The 23,669-nt window shown below is 39.2% G+C and overlaps 1 protein-coding gene across 3 annotated transcripts in view; it reads left to right on the plus strand.

The window, feature by feature from the left end:
* LAMA2 (laminin subunit alpha 2) overlaps positions 1-23,669 on the plus strand; it is a 546,302-nt gene that overhangs the window by 293,662 nt on the left and 228,971 nt on the right. For 2 of the 3 annotated variants that reach the window (XM_077162870.1, XM_077162871.1), the window contains exons 13-16: positions 2,620-2,721; positions 4,011-4,222; positions 13,555-13,666; positions 19,757-19,870. In XM_077162870.1, the coding sequence (XP_077018985.1) occupies positions 2,620-2,721; positions 4,011-4,222; positions 13,555-13,666; positions 19,757-19,870 (540 nt within the window). Of the gene's footprint in view, positions 1-2,619; positions 2,722-4,010; positions 4,223-13,554; positions 13,667-19,536; positions 19,591-19,756; positions 19,871-23,669 lie in introns of all 3 variants that reach the window. The other variant, XM_077162869.1, reaches the window with a different exon arrangement.

Consider the following 23,669-nt stretch of genomic DNA (forward strand, 5'->3'; position numbering starts at 1 on the left):
AAGGCAAAGATGCTTCATTGAAAGCCAAAAGAAAGGACAATTTATACTCTGAATATATTTAAATTTTTTTTCTCCAAAGTAATCCAGTATCCCTCAAGAAAAAAGGTGTTGTCTGCTGATTGACTCACTATGAAGTCCCTCATACAAGGGGATGCACTTTTGGGGAAGACACATCAGCTGGAAACAGCATCCTGAAATGTGTGATTTCATTGCCTCCGACTTTATGGAGTTGAAGGAAAACTGGAAGCAAAGGAATTTAACAGAGAATAAGTCATTTTACTCTTAGGAATTTATCTTCTAAATTATGGGGTGAGTTCATAAGTAATCCTTTCTAAAAATCACTTAAATAACATCTTTAGGGTGAATGAAAGAGACCATGAGTGTAGTCTTATACTACTGGGTACTTGTGGCTTGAGGAAAAAAAAGCTAGTGACGGTATAAGGTACATTTTAAAAATTGTCTGTTGTTCACACAACTTGGAAGTAAAATGGATTCATTCCCAAAAATTGTTAGATGATACAAAAAATGGTTCTAATAATGCTAAAGCATGGATATCAAAGATGCATGAAGAAGTTTGAAAAATACTGTTCATAAAATATGAGACTGAAAAAGCAGATTTTCACTATTATTATTATGCCTCAGGGGAGTAGGTTGAATTTGTCCCTCTCATTGCTTTGTATTTTTACTAACACTGACTGCATAAGCCCCTTCTCTTCTTCTGTATGTCCATTTGTTCCTATTTCCCTTTTCCACCCATATCCTCTCTAATGTTATATTATTTTATATACCAGGCCATTTTTACCAATTATAAATAGATTCAACTACATTAACAAACCAAACCTTGTGAGATATTTTTCCATTTTGTCTATAGTATTAAAAGCGTGACTATTCAAATTAGGCATACTTTGGCTCTTTTTATTGGCAAAATGGGAGCATGGCTAATACAAAGCTTCTTACTTCGGGAAGCGTATTATAATATGTAATATATAATTCTTATTAATATGTAGTTAATAAGAATTCATTTATCTTTTCATTTTTATGGAGTCATATTCCAGAAAAATAATAACATGTAATCAAAATTTTAAATATTCAAAATATATTTAGAAGCTCAAAAGTTTGGGAATGCTATAGATAGACCTATATATATATATATATACATCTCCCAACGTCCTTCCTAAACCAGTCCTTACCACTTACTAAGCAATTTGATTAAGTTAGAACATTCTGTTCAGTTCTCTTTGAGATCTATGAGGCATTCTTTTCTACTGCATTTCTGGTCCCCTCTCACTGAGGAAATGTCCAGCTCATTTGAACAAGCACGCCATGTGAAATTTTGGATGCTTATCTTAATAGAACTGAAAACCTTTTACATAGGTTCACTCCTCCTTACTCACAATAATGCCAAATGCTATAGTCCGGGCAGATATTTATTATTTTATATTCAAAAGGACATTAGATTAGGGCCATTTCTCAGGGGACCAGGGGAATAAAAGTTGTCTGAATTTTAGTGCTGGTAGAGGTCCATGTAATGAGCTCTTAGAAGACATGGTGGAGCTGCTGCGATTTTAAAACTCGTGAGTGCTAAGCCTTCATGAGCTGTGTGCCATTCCCCGCGGGACGCCGCTGGGAGCCAGAGCCCAGCTCCTCTCCAGGAATTGCTGTGGGGTCTGGGTGTGTGGGGAAGGGCCAGGAGCCCTCTGCTGCGGAAACGGGTCTCTGCGCAGCAGCCTGGAGGAAACAGCAGAATACAAATCACCAGCTTTGTTCTCTGCAAGTCTTTATTTACAGTGCTGGAGCGGAGGCTTAGGAAAGGAAGGCCTGCCTCGGTGCATGGAATCTGTCCTATACATGACCTTGCTTTCCTATTTTTTACATTTTTTTTTACAATGTTACTGTCAATGTCAGAAAACATGCAGCTCAAGCTTATATTTGGTGGGGCTTGGCACGTGTTTCTGAAGAACAAAGTTTGCTTAATGAAAAGGAAATAATAGCATTCCTTCAAACTAAGCTTATTTGAGTGCACAGGGGAAAGTATACCTTCTTTGTTAGTTTTGATTGAGTGTTATCATAATGTAAAAGCATTTTATATTTTTTTTACCGTAACATAAAAATTTGCTGCTGCCCTTTCTTTTTCTGTGTCCGGCAGCGTTTCAGCTTAGTTTACGGTCTGGGAAGGGGCGTGCGGAGTGGAGTGACGTCTCTGTTGACAGCATTCAAGCCCCCTGAACATCAGTGACCTGCAGGCACGCCTGGAAATCACCCATTTGTAACATAGATCCTCCTCTCTTTGCAAACTGTAAAGCTCCAACTAGAGACTCGGGAGATGACAGGAGAGGCTGTGTCTGTTTCATAGAACTTGACCTATTTCAACAAACCTGCAGTCCTGGGGAAAATAATACATACACTGATAGTTGTGCCAGGCTTGTGGTTGATGGACAAGGCTCGTAGAGAGGTTACTTCTAAAGAAATGCGTGTCATTCCCGCTCGGTACTCCCGCCTTTTCTGCCTCTTCCAAGTGCTGTCCTCCTAAACAGTGAGAAGATTTTAAAGTAGTAAGTAAGAAGTGATTGAAAAGCCCACCTCCCCTCGTGGAGTAACCGCACGTCTCCTCTCTTGTAGCTCTCAGCAGCTGGAGGACAGTTGGCGTTCACCATCGCCTACGACCTTGAAGAAGGGGAAGCAGACACGGAACATGTTCTCCAACTCAGGATTGTCTTAGAGGTAGACTGTGCTCAGCCACTGTGCGCCTCTGTGTGGCTGAAGGTCACTCACACTGGTTTTGACTTGGCTGATTTCAGACTAATGTATGTGCTGCTAAAGAGAAAGATTATAATTTAACAGTGTTTCGTTTCGCTCTGAGACATACCTAGAAGACTAAGTATATTCACTGGGTTCCAATGATAAAGGAGGGTTTTAGGCCAGACAAGAAATCAGATTTAAACACATAATGATCATGTTTTCCAAGAATGATAAAAATATGATAGTCAAATTCTGGTTTACATAATTGTATTTTTGCTATCGTCTCTGGCTTTTAAGTATATTTTATTGTCTACATCTTTGTTTATATTGAGCAAAAGTAAATGAAAAAGGAAACTTGTTTATTTATTTGAGTTAAATCTTGATGTAAAAAAAATCTTAATTTAGGTAAGAAAGATATCTAAGAAACTGCTTGCTGGATTTGGGCTGCCCTAGGCAATTCTAAAATGCTGGATGCCTCAAGTTTCCTCATAGGATGTCTCTCATCACATGAGGTATCCATCCCCCCACACACTCACACTCACACTCACACTCACAGGTATCTTTACACTTCAAGGTGGGTGGGTGCTGATTTGGCATCTGGATCTGTTATTCTTTGTCTTGAACCTTTTGTGCATGTGAATCAGAGATGAAATACTTTTATAGACTGGGACAGGGAAGGATCCAGGAGAAGGGGCAGTCTTGGTGTCTTAGGTCCATCCCTGAAGCATCTTGTCCTGACGCCGTGATCCGACGGGACGTTAGAAGGCAGGGCTTTCCTGTTTGATTTTTGCTTGTTTACTTTTTGTTCTCCCATTGAAAAGCAATAGAAAAGTCACTTAAAATGATAGTTTAATATGCTGTTCTAGTTTTCTTCTGTATTTTACTATTTACCATAATATACTGGATTTGAAATGCACAGTTTTTATATGCTGGGTAAAAGCACGGGGTTCTAAGCACATCTGTGTCCAGGTGCGGCCGGGGATCTGTTAGCTTAGTTACGGAGGATAGGGGGTGGGGAGGGGAGGTGGGCGAGGGCATACAGAGCCGAGAGCCTTTGATTTGCAATGCATTCAGTTATGGCTGATATTTAAATCGCATTGCCTTCCCGTAATGTATACCAGAAATACATGGGATGACAGGGAAAGCCGTCCTGAAAATAAAAAGCTGCTGAAAATAATCCAAAAGATAGAGAATCCACATGCAGACCTGAGCTGCTTGCTGTAGGAGACACTCATGTTTGTTCCCGTCTGTATCTTACTTTCACCCTGCAGGGAAATGACTTGCGCATCAGCACGGCCCCAGTTGAGGCGTACCTGCAGCCACCTGAGGAACACACCAGCGTGCTGTCACTTAGAGAGGGCTCGTTTACCAGACACGGCACGCGTTTACCGGTCAGCAGAAAGGAATTCATGACGGTGCTCGCCAATCTGGAGAGGCTCCTCATACAGACCCCGCCCAGCCATGGGGGGAACGCCGTCTTCAGGTACAGTCAAGACAGGCCCCCTGCGTTTACCGTGGCCAGGAGAGTGCAGCATTGTCTTCAAATAAGGGATAGGAACGGGGCACTGGTTGGCCAGAAGGTGCTTCTATGAAATCTTTGCATTTTTAATGCGCCGTATAAATATGTTTTGGTCCTCAGTTACTATTGATGGGTCCTTTGCAATTTGTCCAGAGCATGTGATAAGTATTGGATTGTTATTATGTTAAATGACCTCTCTTTCATGATGACTTATATGCCCAGAAATGATGGCGATGTAATTCCAGGGTCCCTTGATTCAGAAAGGGGTTTGTTAAATGTTTTCCTCCATTAAGCAATTATCTAGTTTCTGACTTAATAGGATATAGCCTATAATAAGAAACATAGGCATCTTCATTTGAATGACCACATTTCTCTGTATGAAACCCTATAAGACTGTAATGGCTGGCAGAGTATAAAGAGTCTGAGCTTTGGAACCACAGCGGAGTAGAAATTCAAGCTCTCGTGCTCATTATGTGTGTGACCTTTGGCAAATGATCGGTCCTGCTAGAACCTTGAGGTTTTCGAGTATGAGGATGGAACTAGTAATGCCCACCTTTCAGGGCCGTTGTGAAGATGACATGTGATAATTATGTAAAGAGCTCATTACCTAGAACACTTTCAAAGGTTAGTTCCATTTTGTTCTCCATTTTTTCTTTAAAGGGAGACTTTCAGACATGCCCCTCTCTGAGCAACTGTAGGCTACTATGCTTGCCATTTTTAAAACAATGATATTTTTGTCGGACAAAGTTTTAACTGTGTCTGAATGAGCTCACTTTCCTCCTCCTTTTCTGCTCTCATAAGAAGAAACAAAATATATCATGGTGACTTCATTCAGAATCAGAGGTAGACGATCAGCTGTGATCCAAAACTGACAGCTTGGCATACCCGTGATCAAAGCAGTATCTCCAATACTGGATCATCTGCAGGAGGGGTGTGGGCTGCTGACACCCCGTATAAGTTGCCTGTGCTGCCTGGTTTGTCTTTCACTCGAAATATTTCAACTAAGTGTAATCATCATTTTCACCTCCCAGAGGAGGGAACTGCAGGCTCCTAAGCAGAACCCTTGCCAAACAAGGCACCCCTTTTACATAGGCAGTTCTGCTAGAAGCTGGGTTAAAATGCCTTGAAGATGAGAAGTGGGACTTACGGATTAATTTTGTTTTTCCCATTTAGTAAATAGAGATTGCATGATGTTTCAGTAGTGCAAAGGAGGTGAATCCTTTTGCTTTCAAACTGAATGACAACCAATTTGACAAAAAGTGGCTGGGGGGCTTATTTATATTTTTTCTCAGCATTTCTTCTCAGACTAGTTAATTCAAAGGCTTTCCCCACCCCCCAATTTATATCAGACAGTTTCATTGTCTGTCCATCTAAAAATCATTGGTTCCCATTGAAGTCTTCAGAAGTTTCCCCTCTGCATAGGTGCCGTGTTCACAGAGGGTGGTTTACTTGAACAAGCCTGAACCTAACGCAGTGACCTCTCTGCTGCGTGCATTACAAAAGCCCAGTGGTTAGAGATGTCAAAGTCAGTGTCAGACTTAAAATTCCTCCTCACTTCAGCTAAGCTGAACGTCAGCATGAATCCTGAGTCAGTGAGGGCATTATATTTTATTTAGCTATGATCTACTGGTGGGTCGAGTCATATTTGTAAAACATCACTTGACTTGATTTCAACATGTTTTACAAAGAAAGTTTCTGACTTGCTATACAGGTTTGTGCAAGCACAGGTAAATTGAAGCTATTGCAGTGAAAAGTCCTGTTTAGATTTATTTATGGGAAAATTACTTCTGTTGTAGTTGCCTCAACTATGGACTTAAATCCCTCCAGTATTATGGTTTGATGGTCTTGTATAGTGGGAGAACTACTGGGCTGGAGGTCAAGGATTTTGACTTCTGTTTTCAACTCAGCTATTTAATAGCTGTAAACATAAGTAAGGCTTTGCCCTCTTTGGGCTTCAGTGACCTCATCGGTAAAATGATGAGGACAGCTGCTGTGCCAACCTCAAAGGGTCACTGTGAGAATGGAATTAGAAATCTGTAAAAACAGTTTGCTAATGGAAAATCACAACAAAATTTGCAGTATTTCTGTTCTAGTTTGCTAGCTGCTGGAATGCAATATACCAGAAACAGAATGACTTTTTAAAGGGGTAATTTACTGAGTTGCAAGTTTACAGTTCTAAGGCCGGAAAATGTCCCAATTAAAGCAAGTCCATAAAAATGTCCAAATTAAGGCACCAACAAGAGGTTACCTTCACTCAAGAAGGGCCAGTGAAGTTCAGGGTTTCTCTCTCAACTGGAAAGGCACATGGTCTGCTAACTTTCTCTCCAGGCTTCTTTGTTTCATGAAGTTCCTTTGGGGGTATATTCTGTCTTCATCTTCAAGGTGCTCTGGCTATGTGGTCTCCTGTGGTTCTCTTGGTTCTTTCCAAAGTGTTTCCTCTTTAATCATTCCAGTAAACTAATCAAGACCCACCTGGAATAGGTAGAGCCACAGCTCCGTCTAGTCCAAGGTTAATACCCACAACTGGGTGTGTCACGTCTCTGTGGAAATGATCTAATCAGGGTTCCAAACTACAGAACTGAATAGGAATTAAAAGAAAAGTCTGTCTCTACAAGACGGGTCAGGATTAAAATATTGCTTTTCAAGGGTACATCATCCTTTCAGATTGGCACAGTTTCTATCTGACCTGCATTGTTGCAAGGAATAACATTTTCCCCAAGTGTATTAAAACTTGGTGCCATCTAGAATAAGGTGCATACTGATAGTCCCGTGGTTGTGACAGTTTTTGCTGTCATTCTCTGCCAAGATGCTGAAAGGCTCATACAATAAAATTACTTGATTTCTTTCTCACTGTCCTCATTGGTAAAATGAAGGTAGAAATAGAAATCTTTTTGTTTTCTTTTTAAGTGGAAGGCAAAATCAAATTTAACCCAATTGCACATCTTTCTCCTTTAAACTCTCCAAACCTTAAATTTAGTAGCATCCTTGATCTTTAACTCAAGCAAAGAGCATGTTCAGCTCTTCTCAAACACTTATTAGATGTAGAACTCAGCACAAAACACATATTTCCTTTCCCTTATAGCAGATGTTACCACTGTTAGCCAAATTTCCAGTGCGTTCTTTTCAAGATCCTGCATTTCCCTAATCTTTGAGGGGTAGATGTGTTCATGTGACTTGCTTTGGCCAAGAAAATGTGACCAGAAATAATGTAATTCTTTTTGCTGGGAAAAAGCACTGGATTACCAGTATGAGACTCTGGAGCTTTTTCAGCTACCAGAAGTTCCAGATAGCCTGAAATTCTGAAAACACGCAGCAGTCACCTACCCAGACCTGTCGAGACTTGCACCAGTAAATTTTTGTCTTCTCTTAAACCCCTGGAATCTGAAGTCACTTGGTACCACAGCTTAATCAAGCCCATTGTGTCTTTTATCTCCTTGTCATGATATACTCCATGTGTCTTTATTGCTTGAGATAAACAAATACAGAATGTTTTCAACAGAATAGTTTCACATGGCTTTTAGAGAAAATTTGTGGTTTTTTGTTTTTGCACTGAAAAAAGATTACACAGAATTTATTTCATAAATTACCTAGGAAAATCATTCTAAACAAAGTAGACTCTTGATTGTTATAGAAATAGTGTTGATAGGTACACAATATGCTTCTTTCTCTTGAAATTAATGTTAAAGGTAATCAAATTTTGAAGAAATTTTACTGAAAAGAAATGAGGACTTGACAGGAATATGTAACTAGCTTGGCATTGGGCTGTTGGTTAGAAGGGCAGCCAGGTTTTACCCCCCGTGCATTTCCTCCCCTTTATCATTAACTGCCTTGCAGGGCCATTCTGTAAATATCGGATTCATTCAGTCAGCAAATGTTTACTGAGACCTGCCATGATTTCTCTCCAAGTCTCAGTTCCCCTTCTGTAGAATGGCAGAAACAATATATAACTTTCAAGATTGAAGTGAAGATTAAATCATAAAATAATGTAAGCACAAAACCTGATGTAATATCAAGCATGTGTTGGGAGGTGGTATGGGCTGAATTGTGTCCTCCAGAAAGAAAATGTAAGGTCCTAACCCATGGTATGTAAAAAAAAGTGACTTATTTGAACATGCAATTAGTTAAGAGGTGGCTAAACTGGATTAGGATGAGTCCTCATCCAAGGCGACTGATGTCCTTATTAGAAGAGGGCTTGAGACACACCTCCAGACATGGGGGAGAAAGCCATGCGAGGACTGAGCCCAGGTTGAAGTTCTGCAAGCCAAGGAATACCAAAGATTGCCTGCAAACTAGCAAGAGCTGGCTTCTGCTGCCACCTTGATGGCAGACTTCTGGCCTCCAGAACCGTGAGATGATACATTGCCATTGTATTCACACAATGCATTTCTGCCGTACCTTGTTACGGCAGCTCCAGGAAACTAATACGAGAGACATTGTAGGAAAGTAAGCTGATCACCCTAGGTTTCGAACCTACACCCCACCATTTGGTAGCTGTATTATCTTGGACAAGACTCTGCATTCCTTTGAGCTTTAGGTTCTTCATCTCTAAATGTGGATAAATGATTACTGCACTGGGTTTGTTGGTACTAAATGAGGTGACGGCCGAGTCTCCATGAGAGGGCACAGAAGATAGCAAACACTTGTGACTCAGTAATTACTGTGATGCATTAGTGCTAGGCCGAACAACAAGGATACAAAGATGGATCACTGAACTGAAAGAGAGCATGGCCCAGTAGAGAAGGCACATGCACATTTATGATGATTTAAGAAATGGTGCAATAGAAGTGTGTGCAAGGAGAAATAAGGAGGAAGAGGTGGGCTCTCATGGTAGCCTGAAATGTGTTGTTGTTGAATGGCTATAACAGCAAGAGATTGTGTCTAGAGAAAATGTTTAGCACTTTCCCCAATGGCCTACTCAGATACTGAGGCACTGAATGATTCTGTTGCCTTTTTGAAGAATGGACTAAAAATTTTCAGTCTCCTCTAATTGAAGAGTATATGGTGGAATTCCCAAAATACAGGCTAGAGGAGATTCTGGGTCATCATCTTACATTTTGACAAAAACAGAGCACCTGAACAGTAATAAATTCTTGAGCTATAGGGGCTTCCCCAAAGCAACAGTCTTTTAAGTTATGTGAAAGAGAAGCCTTAAATATAAAGAAAGGAGGAATAGGAAAAATTAATTATATAAAATATTATGGAGACTGAAGACTTAATTATTTAAAAGATTATTAAGATCAAATTCTTTGTTATTTCAAAGTATAATAGCTTTGCTTTTAGGATAGCATAGCATGTCTAACTCTGGTTGGAAATAGAGTAAAATAAGAAGATAGAGACCAATCTTTAAGTCAGTACCAGGACAGTATTTCTAATGTGATTCCAATATTTTCCATAGTAGCTGATATATTTTTTCTCTTTATTCATCATCTTATGTGTATTTTTAAGCAGTAATAATAGGCAAGAAAAGTCATCTAACACTTTTAACTTAGTTGACAATTCTTTGGAAGTTTATGCATCTCCACAATTTGGTTTTATTACTGGCAGCATTATGTGTTTAAATGAACACAGCCTGGTTTCAAGAAAGGAAACTTACCATACTGAAGTGGAAAAAAAAAAATAAGCACGATCTTCTTCATGAGGAACATGTAAAACTAGTGAGTGCATTACAATCCCATTTCTCAAATAGCAGAACTAATGAATGTTGGGACTATTCAGTGAATGCTAATGTGGGATATTACTGAGGAAAATGCTGTGGAGTGTTAAAATTTCTCATAACACAAAATGGTTACACAAATTAGGGAGAGAAACGTCTGCTGTTAAAAGGACAAATGAAATTTGTCAGCTCACTGAAATATTTGTGGTTTGGGATGTATTTTAAAATTGTTCCAAATTTAATTGGTCATTCTTCCATTTTATTTCGAAACACTCCAATAGACTTTCTCTAAGTTTGGCCTTTGAAATTTGTATTGAAAACCCTTGTGCTATAACTTTGTATAGTTGACCAGTCTGCTCTTTAGTAAATTGTGGCAGTCTGTTATATGATAATCTATTAGTACATCAACCATGAAATAATCTAATTTGGCAATTAAAATTATCAGAGATATGGGATCCTGTTTTGGCAGCCCAGTAATTCCAGGCAGTTAGATGTCACAATGCATTCAGGTGAGTTCTGGCCCCTGTTGTCGAGTCCTAACTCTGTAGCATTTTTCAATTTATTTTCTGTGTCAAATTAAACAGCTAATTTGTCTTTTACTTATCTGATTTTATTCATCTGAAATGGGGATGCTACGCTTTAGTGTATTATTTGTTATGGAGTATGTTAGTCATTGTAACATACTTATCATTTCATCATCTGTTCATTCACTTATTCATCTCTTTATTTGTCAGTTTATCATTCATCCCTTCATTCATTCACTCAATAAATCTTGAGTCCATCCATCCATCCCACAGAAGTGCACACAGCATGTACTGAGGTGGTAGGTACAGAGATCACGTGACAGGTCTCAGTTCTCAATGAGCTCCTCTAAGCTCTTGTCAGCATAAGGGAGTGCTGTGCTTAGTTTAGTAACTCTTTTCACCGTGTGTTGTGGTAAGAATTACCAGACCCAGCAATTCTCACTCTAGGTGTATTCCCCAAAGAACTGAAAGCAGGTACTCAAACCAATACTTGTATGTCAGTGTTTGTAGTGCCACTGTTCACAAGGGCCAAAAGGTGGACACACCTATATGCCCATCAGTAAATGAATGGACGTAGAAAAATATAGTGCATGCACACAATGGAATATTACTCAGCCATAATAAGGGCTGAAGTATCTCCACAAATGGATAAACCTCAAAAACATGATAAGTGAAGTAAGCCAAACGAAGGTCACATATTTTATGATTCCATGTGTATGAAATATCCAGGATAGATATATTCGTAGAGACAGCTTGATGTTGTCAGGCCCTGGAGAGAGGGTGAAGTAGAGAATCCCTGTTAATGGGATGAGATTGTCTTTTGAGGCAAGGAAAAAGGTTTTTGGAATAGAAAGAGGTGATAGTTATGCAATATTGAGAAGGTACTAAATTCCATGGAATTGTACACTTAAAATGGTTAATTTTGTATCGTGCAGATTTTACATTACTTTTAAAAAGAAGAATTGGCAGTGACTCCGAAACTCTTTATGTGCCAGTTTACTTAGTGGGGAAAAGAAAGGACCATTTAGGGACTTTCAAATGCACATGTAACCTAAATGCTATACAGTGATTTTTAACGCTTATCAATCTAGGGCCTTCTACCATGTTGCTCACGCTATGCCCGTATGGAAGGTGCTTAGAAGGTGGTGTTGGCTGAGTTAACCTGTAGATAAAGGTGATCTACTGTCTTTCAATGATGCCAGGCCATCAGCACCTAAGATAATTTCATCCGCTGCCTATTTTTGGTGATTTCAAGCTAACTTTCTTTTCCTGACTCTCCTTATTCATGTATGAATGCACACATATTCCACAGTACTCTTAAGGGTCAAAGCTTAGTTGGTGGAGTGAAAGAAGGATTGTAGAAATCCGTGGCTGTGGAGCTTCCCGTCTAGTGTAAGGCTGTAACTTTTGGAGATGCATTTAAACCTTACTAAGAGCTCGTTAGCTTTGCTCTCTGGGTTGGACTATCAGTAGATTCCAATATCTGGCAGCTCTTAAGGAAATGTGAGAAATTGATCAGTGAAACCTGCCATCACTGGGAATTGAACCCGGGTCTCTGGCATGGCAGGTGAGAACTCTGCCACTGAGTCACTGTGGCCCACTCACCTACCATTCCTCTTGAGCAAACAACTCAGAATGCCTGCTCTAGCAAAAGTCAGTTGAGTCTTTCCTAATTAAATAATTAAGAAAGAATAGTGTATTATGGATGCACTATCCTTTCTTATCCCTGTGCTTAAAGGATAGTCTATTATGTGTTTTGAAAGTCTATCAATTGTTTTAAAAAACAATAATTACTATTATCAGTCAAAGGCAGTCATTAATCTTGTGCTCGTAAAGAATTTGCTTAAAATTTATTTTAATGCATTAAATAATAAAAAGCTAGGATAGAAAAGGATAGAAATAGTATTTCCTCTATTACATACATTATTTTTATTCTGTTTCAACATCCAATGAATTTTATGTGTTATATCAAGAACTTTACACTCAATATTTTATTTAATCCTTAATCAAGTTTATGATATATGGTCTCATATTATTCCTATGAAGTGAGTGAGAAAATTGAAACTTAGAGAAATTAAGTAATTTTTCCCAAACTTCAAAGCTGGTGTCAGAAAAAGTATATGAATCCTGCTCATGAGTGACTACTGTTCTGTGTTCTCAAAAATGAAGCTTTTAACATTTTCTCTTAGGAAAAAATGGGTAAAAGCCAATAAAATTTCAGTAACATTTGTTTAAATTGTGACTATATGTTGTTTCCATGAAATATATATATATGAGTGTGTGTGTACTTGTGTGTGATATATACATTATCTGTGTATATTTTATGATACATACAGTATAATATTATAAATATGTATGCATACATACACAAATGCACACACTCACATAAATACATATACATACATTTACATCCAACTTAAGTAACAGCGGTTTTCTAATTGAACATATCAACTTCTCTGTAAAATATTGAGTGATGCCGAATCACTCTCTAGAATTACCGGCTTGTAGAGAAGCACCAATAAAAAGAAGCACTTAGATACAAACAGCAATAAATTTAATTTGGGCCAAAAAATTAAGAGAAATAGTTCTAACTAATTCAGGTAAGCATCTGAGAAATTTTCACTTGTACCCAGCCATATACAGGTTTATCTCTGAGGAAAAGAAACCAAAATAACTTCCATCTTTTCTTTCAATTTGAAAGTTTGACTGACTTTTCATATCATCTCTGTGCTTTTCCTTTTGAATGTTAAAATAAATCGGTCCAAGGGAATAGTTTCTGACTTAAAAATCCCTTCAGCTGTATGATTGTAAACTCAGTCTCTCTGTCTATCCATCTCCAAGAAATAGGAAGTCAGTGCATGTAGCCAAGAACCAAAACATGTGTAAAAATGTTCTTATGTATTTTCAGTGTTTGACGGTGGCAGTGAGTGTAAGCAGTTTTTACTGAGCATACTTGACCTAATGTAATGAATGGCAAGGATTTCAAATTAGGAACATTCATTAGTTTCCTTTTTCAACCTAGACAGTCTCTTTAGATCTGTGCCTTGGTGGCTGTGCCGTTGCACAAGCTGTGTATTCTAAGAGACGCTGTGCATGTCCCGTCTTTGTGCCCCGGCCAGGTTGAGCGCCGTGAGCCTCGAGTCTGCAGTTCCCTATGTCACCGATGGAGGCGCTGCAGCCGCTGTGGAGCTCTGTCAGTGTCCCCCCGGATACAGCGGTTCTTCTTGTGAAGTAAGTTTGCGAGAACAGATCTTCAAGGCGGGCCAAGTTCCGTCAACATTGCTTTCAATAAACTAGACTGAAAGACTTCGGTCTTCCCGTCGGTGATTGCATAAACAAATGATAGCGGTGACGTAAAGAAGTTACTTGGATGACTGCCCCAAATTCCCAGCTTTCAAATCAAGTGCTACTAACCACATAGCAGAATGCCTTGATTATCCTTCTTTTTGAGACCTCTTGCTTCAGTGTAACTGAAAATCCCGTGTCTCCATAAGTGTTTGCGTGCTGGATGCTAGCACAATAATATTTCTAAATATTTTCCATTCATTTCAACCACAGTGGTTATCAGGGAATCAGCATGAAAATTGTTTAACTTTTCTCCCATCTTTGAAATCTTGTGTACTGCCCTTTTTCTGTACTTTATTCCCATGAATACAATCAAGCCACAGCCATGTGACACAGACAATCTTCAGAATGTCAAGAACATAATGTATGAAGGAAATGAATTGATCTAGAAAATCCCTACATGTTATTTTTTGTTTGTTTAGTATCTAGAGTTTGGGATAGTTATTGGTATTTCAGTATTCCAGATTTATAAGATTAATGTTTCTACCTTAATACCACATTGTGTTATTGTAACGTAAAAATTTTTATTTACTTCTGTGTGTGTATTTTAGATAGCTTGAAAATTGGTTTTACTTGCAAACTTGCAACCTGGTCAAAAAATATAAACAGCATTTCTCTGATAGAGGGCATGGCTTGCAGATAAATAGGAGCTTAAGTTGTTCACAAATAGTGCCTGTAAGGAATCATCTGAGTGTAGAAGATGTTCCTTTCCAGACCTTACTACATTATGCCAGTTATAGAAAGTCTCTAAGCATTGCTTTGTCAGTTCTCTTAAACTTTAAAATAATGCACGTTTCCAGAGAACACACAGGGTGTAGAGTCACATTCATGTTAAACGTGTTTTCTCTAACTGGGCTCAGATTCACCAATCCAGAAATAAAACTAAATATAATTCACAGAAGTGCTTGCTTTTCCAAAATTCACGAAGATAAGAGAAACATAACCATGGATGTGAATGAGCTATGTTTGCTTTTGTATATAGTGTCATATTTGATTAAACAAATTCTGTTATTAAGAGGCTTGCAGGTTTGATTTCAAACTAGAAAACTCCCTTTGAACCTTTAAGTTCCTATCTTAATTGGAATAATAAATACCTTGATTCTATTTTGCATTGATACTTCATCCCAGCTTAGGTATTCTCAGTCCCCTTCGGCATTTTTTATACAAAGTTAATATAAAATTGTCTGAATATTGTTTAATTGGGTATGCTGTTTTTTTCCCTTCCTTCCTTTAAAAATATTTATTGATATTGTTTGATTAATTTTTCACTAGATGCTGGGGGGGATTTTAAGAAGTATAGAGCATAATCCCTGTCCTTAAGGAGGTAACAATTTTTTTAGGAAAATAGAACACCTATGAAAAATTGGGTCATAGCACCATGTAATAAGAGACTACTACGTGGCATGGAATGTAAGTGCCATAATTATTCAAGGGAGTAAACTATTCTAGTGAAGAGAAATGTGATGGAAAGTATCCTGGAGTGGGGAGATCTCAAATTGAATGCTAAATAATGGTAACAGGTAGGAGATAGGAAAAGGGAAGCATGCAAGTTTGGAAAAGATTCAAAACAAAAAAACAAAGGTGAGATGATGTTCTAGTTTGCCAGCTGCTGGAATGCAACACACCAGACACAGATTGGCTTTTACTAAAAGGGGATTTATTTTGTTAGTTCTTCAAAGGAAAGGCAGCCAACTTTCCACTGAGGTTCTTTCTTACGTGGGAAGGCACAGGGTGATCTCTGCTGGCCTTCTCTCCAGGCCTCTGGGTTCCAACAACTTTCCCCAGAGTGATTCCTTTCTGCATCTCCAAAGGCCTGGGCTGAGCTGTGAGTGCTGAGATGGTTGTGCTGAGCTGCTTGGGCTGTACTACGTTGAGTCTCTCATTTAAGCACCAGCCAATTAAGTCAAACATCATTCATTGCAGCAGGCATGCCTCCTGACCGACTGCAGATGTAATCAGCAACAGATGAGGTTCACGTACCATTGGCTCATGTCCACAGCAACAGAACTAGGTGCCTTCACCTGGCCAAGTTGACAACTGACTCTAACTACCACAGATGATAAAAGCTTTCTGTGCCTGTCACACAATGATTGTGTGATAAGTAAAATTGCTTTGAAATCCATACAAGAACTTAATTGAATCAGGAGACAATGAATTCTGGAACTCTGGAGTTTCTCTCTGATGTCTCCATTTCTTTTACTATTTAATAATTCCTTCCTGTCTTTATCATGTTCTGTCCCAAGACCGGCTTTTCTCTCATCTTACACTTCCCTGAGGTCATTTCCTTGCTAGTGGATCTAGGTTCCCAGGGCTGCTAACTCTAGCTTTGTTCTAAAACATATCCTCAGAGCCCTTAAAAGTTGAGTAAACTCCAGTGACCATTATGTCTTAATTCTAGGTTGTTGAGAACATCTAGTTAAATCACATCAGACAACTCCATTATGAAGTCATTTTCTTTGACTTCACTGGGGCCACAGTGTTGATTCAAAATCCTGTTCTTGGGGCAGGCCACAGAGGCTCAGTGGCAGGGGTCTCACCTGCTGTGCCAGAGACCTGGGTTCAGTTCCCGGTGCCTGCCCCTGCAAAAGAAGAAATCCTGTTCTTCATTTCTACTTGACATCTTATAAACCGCTCCATGCTTACTTTCCTAGTACCAGCATAATGTATTTCACTTGACAGGCGAGACAGGTGAGGAAATGAAAACAAAACAAAGTACTAAAAAAAAAAAGAGCAAGCTTCAGTTTAATTCTCAGTTTCCTCTTTTGTACAATGGAAGTAATACTGACCACCTCACAGAAGCACCCCTACCTTCATTTAGCTAACAGTAATGCCATGAACGGTGCAAATATGGTGCCTGGCAGTACATTCAGTGGTGGGCTAGACAGCATTCCAGAAAGCAAATTTAAATAAATGTGATGGGAGCCTTGAGGAAAATAAGCAGGGTGCCATGATGGGGGTACTGAGAGTGGGTGTGGCGAGGGGGGCTAGAAGGACCTGCTTTATGCAGTGTTGTCAGGGAAGGCCTCTCTGAGATGGTGGCATTTCAACTGAGGGGCAAAGGGTCAGCTCCGTAAACAGAGCTGGTGAGCACGTGTGATTGAGCTTGAAGTCTGCAGGGACCTGAGGCAAGGCAGGTATGGCTGGACTTGGGAAGCAAGGGGCTGCATGGCACAAGAAATGATGGGAGGTGGCAGGTTATTCCGGCCTTGGCTTCATAGTGAGAAGTGGAGGTTTTATTCTAAGTGCAGTGGAAAACCATTAGAAGACTTCAAGTAGCAGCGTGCCATGACCTGAGTTACAGAAAGTCATGACTCCTGTGTGGAGCACCCATTGCAGGAGGACAAGAGAGGGAGGAGGGAGAGCAGGTGGCTGCTGTGGCTGCACTGGAGCAGCGGTGGTGGCTGTGTCGGGATAAACGCCCGGGAAGTAGATGAGTGTGGGTGTGTTCTGCATGCTTTGGCGGCAGACCCGACGGAACTTCCCAGGGGGTTGCTTGTGGGGGGAGGGATGAAAGAAAGAAAGGGTTTGAGAGTGGTTTGGGTCCTGGCCTGAGCGGTGTTATGTGGCACCGTCGGCGACCCTGGAGAAGACTGGGAGAGGAACTGTTTGGGTGGGGAAAAGCCAGGAGTCCATTTTAGAAATGTTTGGTTTGAAAAGCTGTGAAGAGATGTCATTATGAAGTTAGAAAATGAACGTCTGGAGCTCAGAAAGGCTGTCTGGTCTAGAAATGTGTATTTGGATGATGTTATAAACTGTGGGACTGAATAAAATGATCTCAGAGAGAGTGTGATGAGAAGAGAAAGGTGACCAAACCCAGTCCCGAGGAGGTCCGGACAGGGAGAGGTCAAAGCAGAGGAGACCGCAGACATCGGGTCACAGCTTGGGGAGTCAGGAAAGGTAAGAGAAAAGGGTGCTTGGAGGAGACAGTCAGTTAGGATAAATGTTGACAGGAGGCCAGATGAGATGTCCTGCCAGAATTGCCACCAGCTGCCTGGTGGTTGGTGAAACTGGCGAGAGTTTGAAGTGATGCCAGACAGGTTAGAATGGAATGAAGTGTGCGAGGCAAGGCGGAGGGAAAGAGAAAGGGTAGACAGCTGTTTACAAAAGTTTCACTGAAGAGAAAAACAGGTCAGGACTGGAAAGTTATGTGGCATTAAGGGTGTAGTTTTCTTGCTTTTGTCATTTGTTAGTTAATTTTTGATAGTTGATACTGGACCATGATTTTGTGTTGATGGCAGTGGTCCAATGTAAAGGAAGCTACGATGCTTTCAGAGACGCAGCAGAGGGCAGGACTGTTGGGAAGACAACAGATAATGACATCCAGATTAGCAGGGGCGTGACATCCCTTTGAGACCAGGAAGAATCTTGCAGCCAGCTCCCCTCCCCCCCTCCCCCCACTGCCCTGTGCCTTGTCCCATAGGAAGATACCTGCATGCTTCCTTTGGTGGGCGAAGACAGGCTTACCTCCTGATGGCTCCAGTCTTCTCTGCAACTCAGGTGCAATCACTGGCTGGGAGGAGATGTAAGAAGGTGGGGAGTTTGAGGAGAGAAGACAGGGTATGAACCATTCTCTTAAAGGGTATGTAAAACCTTCTAATGGAAAACTCCAAGAACGTTTTCCCTGACAGCAGAAATCAGTTCTCTCCCTGTTCTTGGCATTATCACTTCTATCCCTTTCTGGGTATGTAGCTTCATCTGTTTTTAAAGCTATCTGTAGCAGATGGAAATAGATGTTGGCAAAATTTTTAACGGGAAAAACTATTAGAGAGAATTAGAAAATTAACACCTTTTTTTGTGCTGCCAAAATTAAGAGGGAAGTTGCTTTTGCTTTCCTTTCAGATATGAAGTATCAGCAAATCCCTTTTTTATGTGTTTACTATTAGTGTTCAAATATGAGGCCTCATATCCTGAGGCAGAAAGACCATTTCCAACCATGCATAGCACAATTCTGTATATTTTATTACTTCAGTGGGTTCTCTCTTGTTTCTGTTTTCAACTAGAAAAAATAACTTTTTCATGATGTATGATGTTGTATTTAACCATCCAGAAATATAGTTAACCTACAAAATTCATTTCTTACTCCAGGGAGATCATAAGCTCCTGGATAGCAGCAGTGATTTGCTTTATACTTATTTTGCATCCCAATCTAGGTTGCAGGAAGCCGCACAGAAGTGAAATTAGGAAGAGTGATGCTGAACTTGGGGTAGGCACCAGTGCAGGGCCTATATAAGACAGAACCATTCCCCTTTAACCAGTTTCCTGGCTTATAAAAGACAGCATGTCACATTTTAAAAAATGAATGGTGACTATAAACAAGGTTATAGAATGATAACATAAAACACAATTTTAAGGGAAAATATAATAAATAAATCATAAACAATTTTGTGTAGATTTGAGAAAATATAACCGGATGAAGGACTTCAGAATGAAATATATAAATTATGTATGCTTGAAAGTCAGCTGTTTCTGTGGTCAAATATAAGAGCAAGATGCTTCCTTTCTCCCAAATGACTTCAGAGGGTTTCTGCAAGCAGAGGCATAATGGTCAGTTCATGTCTGGGAAAGACAGTACCTTCCAGAAAATCAGAATTACTTAGGCTGATGTTGGGTGATCTCTCGGCTATGATTCTCTGGAGTCCTGCTATATTTACTGCTTCTTTGCCAGTACTTTTGCTATTTTCCTGTCTTTTCTTTTTTCCTTGATACTGCCTTTCTATTTCAACTCTTTATATCTCTGCTCTATTTTACCATTTCAGAAGAGAAACCAAGCTAATGCTTCTTCTAATCTTATACCTGCTGATACTTCAAAGGTCAGTATGAAGTCCAGCGAGAGGCGGCATCGCTGGGCAGCGGTGCTGCAGTCATATCAATTCTTTGATGAGCACATTTGCTGAATTTGCTAGCCCAATTATTTTGTCCAAGAAGACACTTATTTAGAAGATCCCAAGGCTGACAGAAACATTCTCTCCTTTTCAGTCCTGTTGGCCCAGGCACAGGCGCGTCAACAGCACGGTGTTTGGAGGCATCTGTGAGCCCTGTCAGTGCTTTGGCCACGCCGAGTCCTGTGATGACATCAGCGGTGCGTGCCAGGTAAGCGACCTTCCCCGGGGGCTGAGCGACAGGCCCAAATCTGCTCGGGAGACCCTGCAAGTCAGTCTCCCCCTTTGGGACCTTAAACACTTGAGACAAGAAGTGGTTTGACGAAGATTGTTTTATTGAGCTGAGTTGGAAGCTGAGAATGCCTTTTCATTCTGGCAAGTATTAGGAAGGGTTTATACATACTGGTTTAGCGACTGTATTAGGATCACATATATCATTATAAATTATAATGGATGGCTCAGAGACCAATCTACCATGGATATGCATGGCTTCACACCCCTCCATAAATCTACCCAAAGTAGACTCTGCTTCTAAAATAAGAAATGATTTGTGTCCTCATGATATGAAAAGTATAAAATATAAGCTTTGTAATAGACATAATTCAGTTTCATTCATATTGAAAATGAAAGCATACTGTGTTTTTTATTTTAGATGTCCAACATTTAACTAAATACAAAGTTTCATGTGTGAAATAAAAAATAGTAAATATAAACAATATGTGCTCACCAGAGCCACTTACTCCTTCAGAGATTAAGTCTGCACTTTTAACCAGAGAAAACCTCTACAAAGGGCAAAGCACTTTCCATCTTGCTAAGAAACCTTTGAATTGGAGAATTACGCTGAATACATCATTCTGATGGACTCAAGGGCATTTTAGCTTTATATCCTCTAACATAGCATGAAGCTTGAAACACTTCTCATTTCATTAGTCTTGCAGAAACACAATTTGAAATAGTGCCAACTTAGGAGGATATCAGATTCCTATTTCCCAATAGAATTTAAGGCAGACTCTGTTATCTGTATTTCTTAATGTTATTTTTTTCACTTGCTCACTTTTTTCCTTTTTCTTCTACGTATAAGCTTCTGGGAAAAAGCCAAAATTAAAATTCAGGGCTTTGTTATTTTCAATATAACATGGCATTTAGGTTTATTGATACTTTTTCTGCTCTATATCAGATTTTTATTTAATTGCATTGCAGTATAAAGCATGATAGCCTTAATTTGTGGATCAGTGGATTTTCCAAATGGCATTTTTATGAATAGAGAGACTAAGTGATTTTTATTTTAATTATACCATAAGTCTTCTAAAATGTGCTTTGGGAAAAATATTGAGTTACCTTTAAACACTTTACCAATATGCAATAGGAAATATTTGGCTACAAACTGATATGGATTTGCTTTGCTTAAACCTGAAAAGACAAAAATAAACCAATACTAAACTTACAATGTCCCTGACAGCAATATTCTTGTTGAACTTATTAGGGTGATATCACATCATGCTGGCAGGCCATATGGTTGTGTAAGAATGGCAGCCAGTTTTTAGAATGAAACAGTTTTTCTCAGGATACTGTGAAGAAAGCAGGGAAGCAGCAGTTGTCTGTGACCTTCTCCTGATGAACTCTAGGGAATTGGCTCCATGCATGGGCAAGGAGATCGGAACCCACCTCCAAGTAGCGGGACTCTTGGGGAAACAGTGGAGAACTTGATGACAGAGACTGAATCTGGTGCTCCCTGGGTTTCCCGTTGTAGCTGGTCGATTGGTGATCATGCACGTACTTCCTGGTGACCTCCAAATGCCCTTCCTCTGAAATGGTATTGGTAATCAAATGTTGATACCCACATTTGAACTAATGGTCCTGATATGACCCACAAAGAGAAAAAAATGCTTGCATGTTGCACATCAGGGATATGTTTCCTGTTGGTAGGCCCATTGTTACAGCTTCCTTTTTATTATCCAAATTTCCCCCTAGTATTAAGCAGATAATTTATGAAATTTACAGATAAACTGCTGTTCAGATTTGTTTGGCTTTGAAATCTGATTATAAATAAACTGAGCTATATTTTCAATATCAGATCAAAATCCAGATTTGTACTGTCATGTGGGTCTGTATAAAAAGGTTACTTGAACTTACATCTTGAAAAGACCCAGGAAACATTCAAAGCCACCTGTGCAGAATACATCATTGCTCAGTGAACAGAGTGCATTTGAATTGCGCTTTTGTAGCAGGACACCATAAAAATAACCAACATGTCAGAGTGAACCTTTCATTATTTCTGTTTGGAGTTTCTTTACATTGGTTGTCTAATGCTTTTTTATAGTTTCAGTTGCAAGGATCATTTGAGTTTTAAGATTATATCCATTATTTTGTTTTGGTGAAACTTGATATTCAGAAAATGTAAGAAATTCTAAATGTTTTTTTCTCTTTTTAATCAGTAGTTGTAAGACAGACCAGGTCTCTGAGTGATGCAAGATTTTTCACTTGAGTTTTAGGAATACCATTTTTAACATGGTTAGGTGTAATCAATTTTCTGATCCTATTTTTAATTTACCTAAGTCTTCAAAGCTATGTTTTGATTTTTGTCACTATGACAGTATGCTAAGAGTTTTTGCAAACAAGCAAACACTTGTTGGTGTTTGCCAACTCAGGCTAAATTTGAAAACTGAAAACAAACAATATGAAGATCAAATCAAAGGGGAAATTTTTCTTCAATTTACCTGTATTTCCCTGTTCTATTCCAATATGCTATATCATATAGACATGTGCTAAAATTGAATTTAATCTTTATGATATCTTGAAAAAAAGGGTTGATAAATAAATTTGAGAAAGAATTTAACATAAAATAACATAAAAATTATTTTCAAGTATCATCCAATACTGTAGAATTACCCACTTATGTATTGTTGATGAACTTGACATGGGAATTCAGAGTGTGAAAACTTTAGAAATCATTGACTTCAGCTCCCTCATTTTACAGAATGTAAATTGGGGGCTCAGGGAATTAAATTATTTGGTTATAATTAAAACATCTTCTATTCAATAACCTCCCCTGCAAAAGACCTTTAATAAACTGTATTCAAAATTATGTATTTATTTACTAGGATTTTATTAAATCCATTAACAATATGCAATTAAAATTTAACTTCCTTTAAAATGTATTGAAATTAATAATAATTCAGAGTTCTCATTGACTTAGGCTGGTCATACCAAAGGTCATCCAGATTAATCCATTTAACCCACGTTTAAAATGAATTCATTTCAGCTGTTTCTTCCACATGTTTTGCTTGTGGTGGTTTAGTTTGACCTTAAAAATAAAGGTTATGCACCCCTGAGCTCTGATGACCTGTGGTCAAAGATTGCAATTTTATATGCTTATTAAGTTAAAGATGTATTTCAGTCACAATGAATCCATACTGTATGAATGATTTTTGGTAGGAATTCAGGACGTTTTATTGTGCCGTTGGGACTGAAGTTAGGTCTACATGATATCAAAACATCATAAAAATCTATCACATTTTGCCATTGGAAGCTTTATAGACAATCCCTCTGATTAATAGAACTGTTCATCTTTATTCCAGCCCTAGTGGATTTTGTGGACAAAACCTGAATTGATGAATATCTTTGATTGATAATGATGAAATCAAGACTTATAAATAAATGCATTACAGTTTTGTATTTTTGAGAATGACAAAATATGTTAGTCCAAAAAGTACTAGTGAGCAGGAAAATGCCATTTCAATTTTCTTTCACGTGTCCATGGGAAATTGTTATGTGCTTTGTGGTTTTATTATGTGTTGGTGTAAGTTGTAAATTTTTCTATTTTCTCAGAATTTAATGACGAGTTGAGCAAGCCCCTGACAGATCTAATACCTTAGCACCTCGTCTACAGCAAAGGACACAGAGGCCATAGTTAGTGTCTGAGAGGGAGGGGATGGGCCCAGAGGTGGGGGTGATGGGCCCAGAGGTGGAGATGATGGGCCCAGAGGTGGAGGTGATGGGCCCAGAGGTGG

This window comes from Tamandua tetradactyla, chromosome 5 (assembly GCF_023851605.1).
Source record: "Tamandua tetradactyla isolate mTamTet1 chromosome 5, mTamTet1.pri, whole genome shotgun sequence".
Classification (NCBI taxonomy): domain Eukaryota; kingdom Metazoa; phylum Chordata; class Mammalia; order Pilosa; family Myrmecophagidae; genus Tamandua; species Tamandua tetradactyla.